The 18,596-nt window shown below is 36.4% G+C and overlaps 1 protein-coding gene across 5 annotated transcripts in view; it reads right to left on the reverse strand.

Annotated features, from left to right (window-relative positions):
* Nucleotides 1-18,596, reverse strand: part of PARG (poly(ADP-ribose) glycohydrolase) — a 111,065-nt gene that overhangs the window by 90,499 nt on the left and 1,970 nt on the right. For 3 of the 5 annotated variants that reach the window (XM_049697386.1, XM_049697388.1, XM_049697389.1), the window contains exons 2-7: nt 13,996-14,062; nt 12,401-13,381; nt 11,321-11,508; nt 6,048-6,166; nt 5,831-5,914; nt 1,200-1,274 (exon numbers count right to left, since the gene is read on the reverse strand). In XM_049697386.1, coding sequence (XP_049553343.1) covers nt 1,200-1,274; nt 5,831-5,914; nt 6,048-6,166; nt 11,321-11,508; nt 12,401-13,381; nt 13,996-14,062 — 1,514 coding nt within the window. Of the gene's footprint in view, nt 1-1,199; nt 1,275-3,539; nt 3,583-4,018; nt 4,078-5,830; nt 5,915-6,047; nt 6,167-11,320; nt 11,509-12,400; nt 13,382-13,995; nt 14,063-18,596 lie in introns of all 5 variants that reach the window. The other 2 variants (XM_049697385.1, XM_049697384.1) reach the window with 1 other exon arrangement.

Below are 18,596 nucleotides of genomic sequence, written 5' to 3' on the forward strand. Positions count from 1 at the left end.
AATTCAACAATCGCACTCTTGGGGATTTATCCCAGAGAAATAAAAACTTATGTTTATGCAAAAAACTGTATACGAAAGTTCACAGCAGCTTTAGTTCTAACAGCTAAAAACTAGAAACAACTCAAATGTCCTGAAATGCATTTACAGTTAAATTATGATACATCAATCTCACAGAACACTACTCCGCAATAAAAAGGAACCAAAAGGCAATGTGAAAAGGTTACAAACTATAACCTTTCTGAAGTAACAAAATTATGCACAGGGATAACAGATTAGTGGTTACCAGAAGTTAGGAAGGAGTTGGTGTGGCTATAATGGGCAGCACCAGTGAGCACTGTGGTGATGGAACAGTTCTGTATCTTGACTGTGGTGGTGGTTACATGAAGATACAGTTACATAACTACACACACAAATGAGTACAGGTATAACTGGTAAAATCTAAATAAGGTCTCGTGTCAGTTTTCTAGTTTTGATATTGTATTATACTTATTTAAGCAATCAACATTTGGGAAGATAGGATGAAGTGTGCATGGGACCTTCCCTGTACATTTCTTTACAATTTCTTGTGAATCTATCATTATATCAAAATAAAATTTTTTTTTTAAAATGGTATACTGCCAGTTTTTCAAAATGGATGATACCTATTCTTCTAACAGTACTATCAAAGTGGTATTCTTACCCATTGCTGATAGCATACTAAACTGCTACAGTCCCCTGAGGAAAAATGATTTTACAGCATAAATCCAGGGCTATAAAAGTTTTGTGCCTTTTGACCTAGCCACCTAACTTCTGGGAATCACCTAAAGAAACAATATTAAATTTGGGAAAACATATACATGTATTTATTCACATACATATATAAAGATGTTACTACAGTATAATTGAGAAGGGAGTAAAACTTATGCAACCTAGATGTCTGAGAATATGGGAATCATTAAATTATCAAAATCTAGACATGAAATACTATGCAGCCATTTTATACTACTGAAAATGGTACAACAATACAACAGAAAATGCATATCATGAGAGACTAAAGCAAAATTCAAAATTAGCTGCATATAAAATAGCAGGAAATATTTCTCACAAAAATAAAAGATGATAATGGTGTTAGTGTGACAGAATTATGCATATTTTTCTCAAACTTTTCCATTAGAGTTGTCATATTAGTTTCATAGTTTAAGAAATAAGCATACTTCTACCTTATCCCAGAAATCAACCAAAGCTGTAAAGTCCCATTTCTTAGAATATGCCACATTGTATTTCAGAATAGCATCCTAGGGAAAAAGCATAAACAAAATGTCATGATATAGTAAAGTGAAATTATCTATGAACAGCCTGTCTCCTTTATGAACTATTTCCAGTATATTTCTTAATGTTGGGCAAGCTTCTTCTACCATTAGCTACTACACGTCAGTAACTATGAACAAAAAGAGCACATACTAATTTATTATTCACTTAAGAAAAATGAGATTAGAAAGCTCAAGTAACAGGGAAAAACATAATTACTCTAAAACATGATCTCCAAACAGAGGCGATATAATTCAAGTGGACAAAAATTGGATCTTAGGGATAAAAAAAGTAAATATTATAGTGACTTTTGGTCTTCAACAGAGTCACACTACATGTACAGATACACTGCGCATCAGCATTAAGATTTCATTAGGAGAGTAAATTAGGAAAAAAATATCTAAAAAGGCTCCCTGGGGAAGAGAGCAATAATGAAAAAAAGACTGAGAAACATTAGCTTAAAGCCTAAAATGGTCTTTTCTCCTTTACTATTAGCTATTTTTATAAGCTACATAAAAATGGTTATCTTTCCCCATTAGTCCATGTAAATTACGTATTTTTGTAAAAAGTTAAACTATTCCGCCATCTGCTGGTGTAATTTTCAACTGTCTGAACAGGCAGTACTTCCTAGTTACCAGAGTGGGGTAGGCATGACAATCCATTAATTATGCAAAAAGAACAATTATTTACAATTATATTTTATCTCATCCTTTAAAATTTCTATTTTGATTATCTTTTATAATATATATTAAATTACTAAAGTAATAAATACATAGAATTTATTAAAAAACATTTATGACTGTAATACACCCCAATTTTTTTACTGAAGGCATATTAAGTCTGAAAGACACTGTGTTAGATTATTACTATAAACCTTCCAAATTTCCTCAGAATTGATGAAGTTTTTAAAAATTAACACTCTGCCAAAGAGCTTCCTGAAAAATACTTCATGCCACATAAATTATTACCAAGCAGCTAGGTTAAATAATGAGCCAACAAAATGTCTTTTATCTATTTGGAATAAGAAGATACCCAAGTTTTGGGGCTTCCCTGGCGGCGCAGTCGTTGAGAATCCGCCTGCCAATGCAGGGGGCACGGGTTCAAGCCCTGGTCTGGGAAGATCCCACATGCCGCAGAGCAACTAAGCCCATGCACCACAACTACTAAGCCTGCGCTCTAGGGCCTGCGAGCCACAACTACTGAGCCCACGTGCCACAACTACTGAAGCCCGCGCACCTAGAGCCTGTGCTCTGCAACATAAGAAGCCACCGCAATGAGAAGCCCATGCACCGCAAGAAAGAATAGCCCCCACTCGCCGCAACTAGAGAAAGCCCGCGTGCAGCAGTGAAGACCCAACGCAGCCAAAAATAAATAAATTTATTAAAAAAAATAACAATGTCTATCAACGGGTGAATGGACAAACAATGCTTATACTGGAAAAAGCTACTGATACATTCAACAACACGGATGAATCTCAAAGATCTTCACCTAAGTGCAAGAAGCCAGACACACTAGCATACATAATACATGATTCCATTCATATAAAATGTAAACCGATCTATAGTTTAAAGAAAAAGGAAAAAGAAGAAGCAGATCAATAGTTGCCTGGGGCCAGTACAGAAAGAGGAAACTGACCACAAATGAGTAAGAAGAATCCTTGCAGGGTGACAGGAATGTTCTGTATCTTTACTGTAGTGGGAGCTTCAAGTGTATATGCAAATGTCAAACCTCATCAAATTACATTCTTGAAAAGGATGTACTTTCTTATATGTAAATTATTCCTCAAAGTTGGTAAGGAAAAACATTCTAAATAGCATTTATGCTCTAATTCTTTAATGGAGTTGTGTAATTAGCATTAACTCCTAACTAATATTTACTTTTACTTCAGTCTTCAAGTCTTAGAAGTAGTCCACCATGAGATCTCCTATCACCAGAAAAGCTGGATGCTACTCTATACAGTATTCTTAGCTGAGTAACTTTTTTTCAGTTCATAATTCATAATAAGCACAATGAGTTAAAGCAGAAAGAAGTCCATTCTTTACAAACTACCAGACACATTATTCATAGAAATATTACAGTGTAGATCAACTTTTGAGGACACTGTTCCTTTTTTACATTTTTAACATCTCTAATCCCTCTTAATTCAACATCAAATGGCATAAAAACAGCAAAAATATTATTATATTCAATAAGAGGGATTTAACATTTCCCCATCCCTCTCATAGTGTTCTTTCAGCAAAGGAAACAATTACCATAAACAGAAGAAAATCTCGGTGGATTACTGTTCTGTTGAATCTACCATAAAATAAACAAGAAAGGGAAATTCAGATTAAAGCAATTACCCCTTCCTAAGGTAATCATGGCGCACTAAGGAATTGCTAACAGAGGCAAGCAGCAATGTAATTTAGAACACTATGATTATTCTGCATTTGTGTTTAAAGAAAAAATATGTAAATTCTTAAATAATCCTGTTTGTAAGGCCATAAAGGCCCTAAGTCAGTGTTTTTCAAATGGAGTCTGGATAGTATTCTTGATTGGCCTGCTTGTGTTTATGAGTATATAATTGTGGTTTGGGAATGAATACAAAGGCCAAAAAACAACACACTGTAGAAATGAAAGATGGTGCTTCAAATACATAAAAATGGTGGAGAGAGAGAGCGATCCTAAGATGCACTGCAGTATAGAAATGCCAAAGTCATAAAAACCTGGACCAAAGTGGTCACCACCATACTTATTCACAAGCTGATGTTCTGCATACGGATCCCATCTTTGCCTACCAACATCCACCAACTGTTTGTGATTGGTTAAAAAAAAAAAAGTAGTAAATACAAAACAAAGAATGTTTTCTTTATACAGTATTTTTTTTAAGTTTCTCAGCATACTATTTTAAGGCTCAGATCAGTGTTTAAAAATCTGTGCAAAAAGGAAATGCTGATTACAAATTGTTTTGACTGTGATAATGAACACAACTCAAATCATGGGTCATAATGCTTAAAATGGAAAAACATCAAATTGATATAGCTGGATACTATGAAGAGTTTATATGTAGCTTTACGTTTGTACATACATAATTAAAATATTAACAATAAGTAAAGTCTGGGAGACCTTGAGAATTCCTCCATTTAAAAGAAGTAATTACAAGATTTAGAAACACTGTCACTAAGAAATAAAATTTTCAAAATATATTATAGTACAACTTATCACTATTTTTCATGTTAAGGAAAAAAAGAGCTAAGGAAAAAAAAAGGAGCTACAGGAAAGGTATAGAAAGTTTAAGAATAACTTGTAAGTACGTAGCAAGGAAGAGCCAAATCTGACTACCTGTTTCTTTTACTTTAACCTTTGCTTTCCAGCTGCTTTTGTTCACTAAAAGGATACTGTCTATCCATAATGGCTGGCTCAGGGAACCGTGCCCCTCTGCCTGAATGTCAAACAAAGTGCCTTTGTTCAGGGAAGCATCCTGACCCTGTCCACCTGTGAATGTCTGCAAGAAAGAAGAAATTAACACATCTCCTCCCCAAGGCTGGCCATTCCTGGGGATATTTGCAAAACTTATGGCCTTTTTACTTTACTTCCTCATCTCCTCCCCTTCTCTGTTCTATAAAAGAAACTGACATCCAAACCCCCATAAGATGGTTTTTTTGGAGACGTCAGTCCGCCATCTTCTTGGTCTGCCCGCTTTCCGAATAATTACGAATAAAGTTATATTCCTTGCCTCAACACCTGTCTCCTGATTTATTTGCCTGTCATAAGGCGAGCAGAGTGAGCTTGGACTCGTTAACAATAAATAAATGAAAAAAACAGTATTAAACCTGAGAAACTGTATACAACAAATTAAGTCTCTCAAATAAAATGAAACCCATTTTCACAGAAGTATAAAAAAACGTTTATAGTTACAAAAACTTTAAAAGTTTATATAAGGCTATAGTGCCAAAAATAAACATATACTCTCACTCATATTTTAAATATTAGAAAAAACTATCTAATGGTTGCCCTTACAATCTTGAACGAAATATTTTTTAAAGCAAAAATTGAATTATTGCCAAAATATAAGATTAATAAATTATGAAACTGCTAGAAGCTATATTAAGAGCAATAAAAAGTAGAATGCTTAATGTATACTTTAATCATTAGGAAACTCAGCTTCCCTTTGGGCAAACAATGGTGAAGTCATAATTCTTCCCTGATTTACTTTTAAAGACATTTCAGAAGTATGATAATTCCAAAACAAAAATAAAAGAGAAGCCAGGACCAAAGGAAACTGGATGGGCAATCAAGAAACAGAAGTCTTATTCCTGGTTCTCCAAATTATTCTGTGTGGCTCCAGGCAAGTAATTTACAACTCTCAATTCTACTCATTTCCTAGTGATGGAGTGTAAACCAAGAATGTCTCTAAATAGAGCTCCTCAGGAAGCAAGCACTTACCATATAAATAATGCTGTTACCTGAGTCTATTAAAGACCAAAAAATGTCTCTGAGGGAGGACACCAGGGCCCACCTCTAAGAACTACATGTAAGAGACAAGAATAGCAAAAGAACACACCTTCAGGTTTTGGGGTCGACTGAATTTGTTGAGAAGTGCAGTCTGAATGAGCTCCCACCGGCTCCCTGCAGTTCGCTCACCATTCTTTAAGGAAAAGAAAAACATGAGGAAACTATTCCAAGTTCCTTTACGTGGTAGAATCAGAAGTCAAACAGCAAGTATTAAAATACCTTTCAGAGACTAAAAGAACATCAGTTCTGTTCAGTTTTGTTCTTACCTCATCTTCCACCGGGTACAAGTTTTGTTCTGAACAAGGCATCTTAACATGCTTGTTGTCCCACAAATCTTTAAAATGTGTTGGGAAAGGTTTAGGAACTTCTCCTGCTCGCAGAAGATCTACCTGAAATACAAGAAAACTGTTAAGTGCATAAAAACTAGGCATATCTCTTGCACAAAATAATCCAAAGAAAGCAGCCAAAGCAAATGTTATAAAATACAGACCAGCTCCTAGGCAAGAAATCTCATGTCTTTTTCAGTTGTTCCCACTCCTTACCTCCAGTTAATCAGTTTCCAAGTCACCATGTCCTTGGCATTCTATCTTCATCCCATCCAGCCCCCACCGCCACCCCCGGTCCTCATTATTCATTGCCTGAATTTCTGGTAACAGCTTTCTATCCCTCTCCCTAACTCCAACTACTCCCAGACACATTCATCCCCCATAAAACCCTTATCCCCACTTGGGAATAACAGTATGTTTCTAAAGTATCCCCAAGCTTCTAATCCTATAATGGCTCCCCTCTGCCTATACTTTGATTCTAATGATTCCAGTTTTTAACATTCTCTCTTACTGCAAACACTATCTGGGTAAACATCTATTCTGACCTTCAAGACTCAGCTCAATCTTCATTTCCTCTAAGAAGTCTTTAAAAACTTTCTAATAGGCAGTAAGTGTATTCTCTCTTGTTTTACTAGATCATGATCATACTAGAGCACACTTTTTTCCCTTCCCCCACTAGACTCTAAATTTCTTGAGAATAGTAATTATATTAACTTTGTATTTTGAATATTTACAACAGAGCCTGACATGTGTGTTTCTAATAGGTATAAGTGTTTACATACATACAGTTGACCCTTGAACAACACGGGTTTGAACTGCTTGGGTCCACTTATACAACGATCTTTTTCAATGAATACGTACTACAGTACCACACAATCAGCAGTTGACTGAATGTGTGGATGTGGAACGTCAGATATAGAGGGCCAACTGTAAAGTTATACTTGGATTTTGGACTACCCAGAGGGTCGGCACCCCTAACCCTCGAGTTGTTCAAGGGTCAACTGTATATGTAAATGTACACATATATGTAATATGTATATGCATGTATATGCATGCATATATATACACATGCAACTTATAATAAGCATTAAGTAAATGTTTGAGGAAAAAGATACTTTACAACAAAATAGCTTTACATTTTGCCTAATCTGGACATTTCATATAAATGGAATCATACAAAATGTGACCTTTTGTGCCCGGCCTCCCACTTAGCATAATGTTTTCAAGGTTCATCCATGCTATAGCATAAATCAGAATTTCACTGTAGATCATGAAATAATCACATAAATAAATATAAAATTTCAACTGTAAGATGCTATAAATGAGAGGTTCATAGTGTCATAAGAACCTTTCTAGACAATTTTAACTTATCTGGTAAGCTTAGGGAAGGCTTCGAGGAAGTAGCAATTGAGCTCAACTCCAAAGGATAAAAAGAAGTAGGAAAAGGCGGAAGAAACAAGAAAAGGGAACAGCCTTGAAAAGGGAAAGCTGCTGTCAAATAGGCAGCTTCATTAAAAGTCTACAACCCAAGATAAATAAATTTATAGGCCATTTATATAGATAACCATTAAAACCATGAGTGTGTATAAGACTACCCCGAGAGAGAAGGAGAAGAGGACCTATGAAAAAGCTTTGGGGAACTCCAACGTTTAAGGGCCACATACAGAAAAAAACCTAAAAGGAACATAAGAAGTGGCTTAAGGAGGTAGGAAGAAAATCACGATTATATGGTGTCAAGGAATCCAAAGGATGAGAATATTCCAAGGAGGAAAGAATAAAGAATGGTCAAAAGTGGCTGAGTCACCAATCATGCCAAAAGTATTTTCACCTCCATATGAGGATCCCAAAAGTGATTCTGTAAAGATGTTCCATGTAATCTGAGGTGACAAAAACAGGTACCAGGAGAGGTTCACACATAGGAGAACATATATATAAGGATATGCTTTGGATGTCTGTCTGTCTAAATGTGTGTGTGCATGTGCATAGTGCATGCACCTACATGTGTTTGCCTTATGTGTGTACATGTTGGTGCGTGAATGTGTGTGTGCGTTTACAGATAATCAAGCACTATTATGTCCATCCATGCAATTTCAGATTGCCTTACATTTCTAACGCTAAATATCAGCTTTACTTTATTACTTCAAATTCTGTAACTATTAATATCTGGCATCTCAGAAATGTAATTAAGGACTGTCTATTTAATAACTAACTATTAATTATACATATATCATATTACCATATTCAGGAAAAAGGATCTAGAAGAAAATACACCAAACTGTTAAACTCTGGGAATAGGACTGAGAGACACTTGGGTTTTCTGAGGTATGCACTTTCACATAACAGTTGCTTTTTTTTTTTCCCATTGAGCCTATATTACTTTTGTAATAAAATAAAACTTTTATAAATTCATTGGATATCTAACAATAAATAAACAGTAGTTACAAAGATTAGGTAATGATGGTATAAGATGCTTCAGGTTTTCTTTGTGGGTAGCGGGAGAGAGGAAGCAGGAAAAGTCAAAATATCACGTACTTCCCCCGATCAACCTTTTCTCCAAATCTTCACCATTAACATCTTGTCAGTCATCCAAGTCTTTTCTTAATTTTACACACATTATCAATGCCTCCTTTTCCCTTATCACCCATACTTAAGAATTCACCATGTCCTATCAATATTACCTCAAAACAATGCAACCATTTATTCTTTTTTATTCCCATGGTTATTACCCTGTCTCAGTTATTTCCAAACTTTTTAAAATTTTTTTCTTGTTTTTTTCAAACTTTTTAAAATAGCAAAACTCTTTTTTCCCTAAGAAATGTGATACAAAATTTAAACATAAGCTATTTAAATAAATATAATTTTTACAGTAACTTTACATATTCTAACATCAATAGCAATGAGGTTACTTTTAGGACTATAAAATCTGAAATCAGGAGTTAGAGATGACAGCTAAAGCTTACATCAACCTACTATTTATATCTCTTATCCAGTATTAAGAAAATCCTATTCACACACCAAAACAGTTGCAAATGGTAACCTTTTTTAACTGATATTTTGATGCTTAAGGAAATTCTTCAAACAGCAGTGGCAAGAGAACCTTGATTCTATGATCTGCGTAAAAATGAGTTCTCCTGGTAAAATCTGCTGGTTAAAATATGGTATTAAGCATTTTAAAATTTGAGCGCATTTGTTAGTTCTTTTACTACAGGTTTTTCATAGCTAAAAGTATAATTTAGAAAAGAAACGAGAGTCAATTTCAAAAGAACCCCTGAACCACTTCCATGCAGCACAATTTGATAATTATTGTTTCTTTACTTTTCATCTCTTATCTGAGCTCTTACATTACCTTCCCCTGTTTCCAATGTATCCTCACTTCAGTTTTCCTTACTTATACCTGTCTGATCAATCTTGCTATACATACAGTACAACTATTGTCTACACAGACATTTTAATGAGTTCCAATTCCTACAGACTCAAGTCCAGTTCCTGGCACCTGAAGCCCTCTACAATATGGACCCAATCCACTTTTCAAGTCTTCTCTTTCACCATTTCCCATCCAAATTCTCAGTTCTAGCAAATCAATTGTTTTTCATTTCTAAAACAAATAGTTTTTAACCACACAGCCTTTTCCTATACAGATTATGTATCTGTCTGGAATTCCCTTGCCTTGCTAAATTAACTCCACCTCAGAAATTTCTGCTCATCTTTAGGAGCTCAGTCCAACCCCACCACCCTGCTCAATGTTGCTGCTACCTAACTATGTTAATAAATTCTATACTTCAAAATATTTAATCACATGTAGACTAAGATGTACAAGAAACGGGATTTTTTTTTAAGTAGCCCCTGTGAAATCTAATACAGCATCTGACTAATAAATGGGATGAATATTTAATCCTCTATGGGGTTTTCTTTGTTTTTTGTTTTGGCCATGCCACACAGCTTGTAGGATCTTAGTTCCCTGACCAGGGATAAAACCCAGGCCCACAGCAGTGAAAGCGCTGAGTCCTAACCATCCTAACCACTGGACCACCAGAGAATTCCCAAGAGATGAATATTTAAAACTGTTCTATGAGTGGTAGAAATCTTCTAAAATTGGATTATGGTAATGGTTGCCTAAGTCAGTAAATTAACTAAATATGGGCTTCCCTGGTGGCACAGTGGTTAAGAATCCGCCTGCCAATGCAGGAGGGACAGGGGTTCGAGCCCTGGTCTGGGAAGATCCCACGTGCCACGGAGCAACTAAACCCATGCACCAAAACTACTGAGCCTGAGCTCTAGAGCCCACGAGCCACAACTACTAGAGCCCGCGCACCTAGAGCCCGTACTCCGCAACAAGAGAAGCCACTGCAATGAGAAGCCTGAGCACCACAACAAATAGTAGCCCCCGCTCACTGCAACTAGAGAAAGCCCGCGCAAAGCAACAAAGACCCAATGCAGCCAAAAATAAATAAATAAAAATTTTTTAAAAATTAACTAAATATCACTGAATTGAGTACTTAAAATGGGTTAATTTTATATACCTCAATAAAGTTGTTGTTGTTGTTGTTATTTTAAAAAAAAGAACGCATGGACAGTGTGAAAGAGGCTACCAGGGGTTAGTTAGGTATGGGAAGTTATTGTTTAGTAGGCAGAGTTTCTGTGTGGGAAGATGAAAAATTTCTGGAAATGAATAGTGGTAATGGTTGCACAACACTGTGAATGGACTGAATGCCAATGAAATGTACACTTAAAAATGGTTAAGATGGTATATGTATAACCATAATTTTTTTAAATAAGGTTTTAAAAATGTTGAGTTTGAGATACCTGTGGGACAGTGAGGGAGATGTCTAGAAGAATCTAAAGCTCAGAAAAGAGGGTAAAACTGAAGAATGATTTGAGGATATTGAACCACATACAACTTTGAATTTTAGTACCTAACATGTAGTGGGTACTCAATAAATATTGTCAGTTGAATTTTTTTTTAATCCAATAAATTTTCTTAAAAATACAGAAAAATTCAATTTTCTCACCAGCTAACAATGATTCCTCTTATGGATTTGTTAAGTACCGTGTTAAGTAAGCTATTGTTATATTTCTCCATCCTGTAGAATTCTCAGTACTTTATATATGCAGAAAAGAGAAGCACTTTCTATGCTATGGTCTGTTTTTCATTTATAAGTATCAGAATAAATTAAGACTTAGCATCTTCTCTCTTTATAGGTAAGAGGTAACACCTACCCGAATAGTCACTGTGTGATTGGCAGATGGTCTCAAGGGAGGCAGCCGGACCCCACACCTTGGCATTCTTCTCATCTCCTCAATAGGAGTTCCAAGCCATTTCTTATCTGGAGAAAGGTGAGGTGGAATGTATTTAGGGATCTTCCTTTCTGTTCTTTGATGTTTGATTTCACATTGTTCTTTTCTAAGATCAAAACAAATGTAATCAGTCACAAACCACTTACCGTTTAAATTTACTTAGATACACAAGTGAAAAAACTTACCCAGAACGTTATTGTTTAAAATGTGCCAAACTTGCTCTTTCTCCTTGGTATTTAGAAAAAAAACAAAACAAAACAACAAAAATACCTTATAAGGTTTACAGTAAAACCCGAGAGCTTATTTTCAATAGTCTGTGGAAGGAATTTCCAAACACACGTAAACCACCTTCTGAAAAAAGGGAACGTGTAAAAATATATACACTGCCAAATGAGTCATGATTCACAGTATCAGCTACTTCTCAGGACTCTAGACAGTAATTTGCAATGAAGTGAACTTACTATGGCACGCTTGCCATAAAGATCACAAGAATTACAGAGTAGGCTTTAAGATATCATATGGGATAATTGCATAAATAAAATTTTTACATTTACATTTTTTTGGTAATCAGACCGGGATTTATATCCCAGCTTTACTACCCACAAGTTACATAATTTCAGTGAATTCTCTAACCCAAATCTCAATTTTCTCATTTGTGAAGTGAGTACAATAACACCTGCCTGCCTGTTACAGCATTAGAGAAGGTGCATGTACAATGGCCTAAGAAAACAGCAGTTACTATCATATTTATGTTCTAATAATTCCCATAAATCTCAGAAGGAAGTTCATGAAACTAAAGTCTGATTATTTATTTACTTCTTGTTTTCTGTTTCTGGGACTTTTAGAATTTAACATTTTGAACCTAGGTTTAAATTTAGTATAAATAGTTAACAAGAAAGACAATTATTTCTTTGCTTCAGTGTAAACCATAACTTTGTTAAACCCCCTTTGTTAAACATGTTACACTACTGAAGATACTCTTAGATGGCAAAAATTACCTTTTGTCCTCTGCTTTCGGCATTCTCATGAAATGATCTGTGATTTTAGAATCCTTTTTCCCATGTTGCTTAGAATTTCTGCCCTCTACATTCAGGCTAGAAGTACTTCCAGGTAGTTTGACATTTAAATCATTCATTCCAGCGCGACTCTCTCCTTCAAATTGGAAATGTAATCGAATCTCACTTCCCTTAGTAGAGGACCGTTTCCTCAATTCAGTGTCAGCTTCTCTTACTTGGAACCTTGAAGGTTTATTTGCTGTTTGGGCGGAACTATCTTCCTGTTCATCAAAACCTGGACTTGTCTCTTCATCTGCTTCTGAGTCCTGACAACTATTTTTGGAATTATCTACATCCATTGGTGACTCGGGTTCACTTTCTTTCTCAAATGCAGGAGAATTTCCTAGGCTACTTTCTTGTCTACTCAATTTGTTGGCATTTTTCAGTCCAGTACCAACATCCTCAGAGCCGATATCTGACAAGGGGCTCTCTGGCACCACGTCTGTCTCTTCCTGCTGACACCCTGCACAGTCTTCGGCGGGATGGCAAGTCTTGCTGCACTTCTGGTGGCTTCTGGCTTCTACACCCTGTTCATCTTCTGTTGTCTGTTTTGCATTTGCAAGCTTTATAGGTGTCAAAAATTGTTGATTATCTCTACTCTCCTCACTATTTGTGTCGCTGTGATCATCATTTTGGGGTGACTGATCAATGTTAGCATTACTGAACTGCTCTGGTACCAGAGTTACTATTGGAGGTTCACTTTCCAAAAGTCGCTCTGAATGTTTCCCTTCCTTTTGCCACTTACAGATAGCTGCAGTCTGATGCTGGTTCAAATACTGTGTACTTTTTTCAACTGGTGATTTATCAAAACCTAGCTGAGAAACATTTTCTAATTTTTCCATATTATGTTGATAAAAGTTATCTTTCTGTACAGAACTCATCATGGATTCTTCTCTTGTATTGTTGTTTTCTTTACTATGCAAACTACAAAAGAATAGAAAGAATGATACAACAGAACTTATGATACAACAGAAAGAATTTATGATGCAAAAAAATCACTTACCTGAACACACTCCTACAATGTCACGGCATTAATTAAACTACTTGTGATTACCTGAGCATACAGCATGCTCTTTCATGGGTCCATGTCTTTGCACATATGCCTATAATGCCCTTTCCCCAATTGTGTGCCTGGCAAACACCTGCCACAGTGCAGTGTTAAACTTCACTCACCTCCTGTGCAGTCTCTCCTGTAAAGGTAAAGCTGATTGTCTGTTTTATATGCTAACCACCACTGTACCTTGTTTAAATCTTTACTGTTGCATTGATCACACCACGTAATCATCACGTATTTTGGTGTCTGTCAGCATCACTACACTATTAAGTATCTTAAAGACAGAGACTATTCCTCTTTCATCTCTGTATCTCAAGTATATTGGACCATCCCTGGCACATAGGAGACTAAAAAATTATTATTTATTAAATGAAATGTAGATAAAGAAAAATGAGAAAGCAAAAAGAAGAGAAAACAGCATGAAGCACAATAAAACATCCATATATCATGTTATTCATTTCTCTATATAGGCATGGCTCTTTACCTTTCTGATTCAGCTGTCTTGAGTCCTTTCGTGTCCATCCAACTGGTAATAGTCTTCTGTTTGAAAACTGTAAAAAAAAAAAAAAAATTAATGTATGTGCATGCATACCTTCAAAGAGAAAATACCTATAGCAGCATATATGCATGTAAGGCATTATGACAGGTTCTGTGGATTAAACAACGATTAATCACTCCTTCCCCACTCAGACAATGGGAGATAATATATTTGGCATAGAAGAGAAAGTGACCAGACCCTAAAAGAATTGGTATGGCCTAATGGATGAGAGTACATGCTCTGAAATCAGATTACCTAGATCCAAATCCTGGCTCTCCTACTGGATTCCTGTATGACTTTGTGAAGAGCCATTTCTCTGTGTCTCTGATTCCTTATTAGTAAACACGCAAATTAACAGTATCTCTCCTGGGGTTACTGTGAGGTTTAAATTAAATAATAACCATTGCAAAGTGTTTAGGGCACTATCTGATATATGTTCAGTAATATTAGTTCTTAATTATCATTAGTATCAAAAGAGATGCTGAGGGAGTTCCCTGGTGGTCTAGTGATTAGGATTTGGTGTTTTCACTGCCATGGCCCAGGTTTAATCCCTGGTCGGGGAACTGAGACCCTGCAAGCTGTGCGGCACGGCCAAAATAATAATAATAATAAATTTAAAAAATAAAATAAATTAAAAAGATCCTGATAAGAAATTAAGATATTTCTGAGGAAAAGACTACTTTAGGGAACTGAAGTAAATGGGATCATCTGATAAGTAGTGCTTGAATTGTGTCTTGAAGAATAAACATGTCATCGCATAAAGGGAAAATCAGAAGCAACGGAACCAACGGCAGAAAAATATAAAGAAAGCAACAGAAAATATGGCTGAAAAGTCAGCTAGGACCATACCATAGAGATCCCCGAATAATCCACAAAGAGAGGTACAAAAAAGTGTCAAAAGTCACACTCAGAGTTAATGCCAGAGTTCAAATCTAGGAGGCTCCAAGTCAGGCAGGATACATAGCCTGGAGGGCAGATGTGAAGGGGCAAGAAAGGAACAGCCTGTCAGTAGAAGCGAGTGAGGAAGGTATTGGTCTAGGTCAGTGGTTCCCAAACCATCTGAATCATCAGGAGGCTGACAACAAATGGATCCAAGGGCCACACCTAGACCTTCTGAATCAAAATCTATATGTGATGATGGAGGTATGAGGGAAGCTGGAATCTGTATTTTTTTTTCAAAAAATGATTTTGATGATCAGCAAGGTTGAAGAACTACTGGTCAAGATCTAAAAATAGCCCTTGTAAGGACACAGAATAAAAAGTTGAGAAGTGAGAGTCATTACAGACTTCACAATGATAGGAGAAGTTAAAGGTGACACTAAGCTTTAATGCTTGAGACTTGAAAGATGATGACAACATTAAACAGAAATGCAGAATATAAAAGAACTGGATTTAGGGGAAAAATATGATTGGGTCAATACTGAACACACTAAATTTGAAATGCCAGAAAGATAACTAGACAGAAATGACCAGCAGACAGTAGCAAAAGTAGAATTGATGGTTCAGTAAGGGACATGTAACATAAATAAATTCAAGCCACAATTTATATAAACATTAGAAATTTAAGCATACTTTCAAAATTTAATGTACTGCATATGGATTACATGTATATAATATTTTAGTATAAGAAAATCTTGAACATTCTCAACCACTGTCTAAATTGCAATGTAAGAATCTAGGTACCTTAGGTCATAAACTCCTCTTATTTACCTATGTCCCCTCAAACACCATAACATGAGATACCATCCCAAATATATGAAAATCAACAATTTATTTACCACTGCATTTGAGTGCCATATAATTTATACTTTCCACAAAATCTTTTATTAGCATTTTTAGAATCATTTCTTTCACAAAAATATATATATACATTTGATATTTCTTGTTAAACACCACTACTTTCGTGACTTTATTAAGTTACTACTTCTGCAGCAAATCAGGCTTCAGAGAAAAAATTAGATTCAGTCACAAGGGAGTAAGAGGATGATCCACTTGGTTCTGAGACTTTTTCTATAGTTCCATCTTCTCTATTTAATTTCCTTATATCAAACACAGCAAGTATAGAAAATCCTCAAAGTACAAATCAGCAATGAGCCAAAAAATTCATTTTTGGGGTCAGTGTAGAATTTAAAATACCTTTTTCCATAAATGTAAAGATTCAATGGTATGCAATGGCTAGGTTCCTATAACACACATGAAGCATGGCACTATGATGACAAGTCTACAGAACCTAAAGAACCTAAAGAGTGCATGCATCATTTCCTAAAAAACTAGGAAGAGTGTTCCAGTGCAGTTGAAGGAGAGGTCTCCCTTCTGCAGCTCTAATGCTGAGAATGTGTTCTCTCTCTAGCTTCAGGCTTCCTATCATAATCCTGAAGCCTGAGAACAGGGTGAAGGAAGAGAAGCAAGAGGTGAGGAACTGACATTTCCTGCTAATAAAATGGTCTTCAGTCCTTCTGATGGCCCCAGAGAAAGGACAGCCTACTTCTCTTTCCAATACCACTACTTCTGGCTTCAAAAGGTTTCTTTCACAACACATCACAGGACTATATCAGTTGTACCCCTCTTAATCCTGAAGTAAGCATAAAATGATGTGTCCTGGGTTCTGGGGAATTTCTTTTAACTAGAAGTAATCACAGCAAACAAAAAGGGAGGCGATAGAAGGTGATGAAATATCAATAGATACGAGATCTGGACTCAAACAAAATCCTGGGCTGAGCTCTTTGCTCAGTCACTTACTAGCATGTACTTCCATTTCTTTAAGCCTTTATTTCTTCACCTGCAAAACGGGGTTAACAATACCTATTTCCAAGGCTTATGTGGATCAATGAGAGAAAATATTGTGCCAGTCTCACAAAGCACAAACTCAACAAATGTATTCTCTACCAACATTTCACCCAATCTCATTTTTCACTGAGATCAGTAGTTCTCCAACTTTACTCTGACTTCACACCATTTACATAATCTCACAAGTAACCTCACTCAGTAACCAGCAAATTTCAATTAGCAAATCATTCAATTAGGTGCTAGAGATACCGGCAAAAGGCACAAAATGCAGTAAAATTCACCTGCATTTAAAGGAACACCCAGACCTTCACAAAAAGCCTCTTTCCTCCAGCAGCAGCAAGATAAGGCATGGGAAGGAAGGGTGTGGTGAGACCTAAGAGCAATGAACAGTGGGAAAGTTTTGAGGTGAGGAAAGAGGTTTGAAGGTGCTTTTGACAGCACTGAGGCTGAAAGAATGATAAGGGGGATGGGGGACAAGGCAGCTCTAGCCTCCCACCCACCCACCACTGACCTACACTCGGATCATCCCTGGAGCGAGGAGAGAAACTCTAGGTAGTTATAACAGGCAGAAAAGGGGAGCTCCTACAGCAACACAACTGGATAAACCATTCCCCATCAGAGTGTGAATAGCATGCTGAGTTCTGCCTATATGCAGATTTGCAGATTTCAATCAGTATAAGAAATATGCCCAGGAAGATAAATAACACAAAATTTAAAGATACTGAATATCCATTTCCCTATCTCACTTCTCCTAGGATAACTATATATATACATTTTAAATATCAAGTTCCTAAAAGAATTCCAAAATCTCAAACAACAGATTTTGACACAAGTTTAGATTTTGAACATTTTGTTAATTGGTGTCCTGCGCCAGGTATACAGAAAACATTTACACACATGCACAAGTACAGCCCAAGTATTAATTCACTCCCTCTTCTGCGGAAAATCAGGAGATCCAATTAGTGAGGACTGACAGCACCCCCAACTCATTCCTTCTCCTTTACATGCCGATAAAGTTAATAGGACCACAAATTAGCCTGTCACAGAAGTCAGATACAGTACTTGGAGGTCACCCGTAGTTCCCCTCCCCTCCACTCTCCTTCAACAAGTTCTCTGAAATCTACATCCTAAATCTTAAACCCATCCCTTCCTCCCCATCTTCAAAATAGCACCAATATTAAAAGAACAGTTACATCACTCACTGGGCAACTGCATTTGTTTCCTGCCAACTGGTCTCCTTGTCTACAGTCTTGACTTTCTCTAACCCAGCATTTCACAAACTACAAATGACCAACATTTTTTAATGAAATAATACAGACAACATGATAATGCAGCACACATAGTGAAACATTTGTTATAAATATGACCTATTGAGAGAGAGAGAGAGAGAGAGAGAGAGAGAGAGAGAGAGAGAGAGAGAGGGAGAGAGAGAGAGGGAGAGAGAGACTGCTTACTGTGTACCAGGTGAAATTTATACTGTGGGTTGCAGTCAGAAAGGTCCAAAGATCACTGCCTACGCCATCTTTTCTAAAATATTAACCAAATGATATCCCTTTTCTTACAAGCTTTTTAGTGGCTCCCCGTTAACCACAGATCAAGTCCAAACTCCTTGAAATGACACTTGAGTTTGTCCATAAATAAGCTCTTGCTCCCCTTCCCAGCCTCAGCTGAGTCTTGTCATTCTGGTCTCCTGTCAAGCCACCTTTTGTACATGCTGCTCCCTCTGCCTATGTAATTTTTTCTTTCCTTGGTTTATACAG

The sequence above is a fragment of the Orcinus orca genome, chromosome 14 (assembly GCF_937001465.1).
Source record: "Orcinus orca chromosome 14, mOrcOrc1.1, whole genome shotgun sequence".
NCBI lineage: Eukaryota > Metazoa > Chordata > Mammalia > Artiodactyla > Delphinidae > Orcinus > Orcinus orca.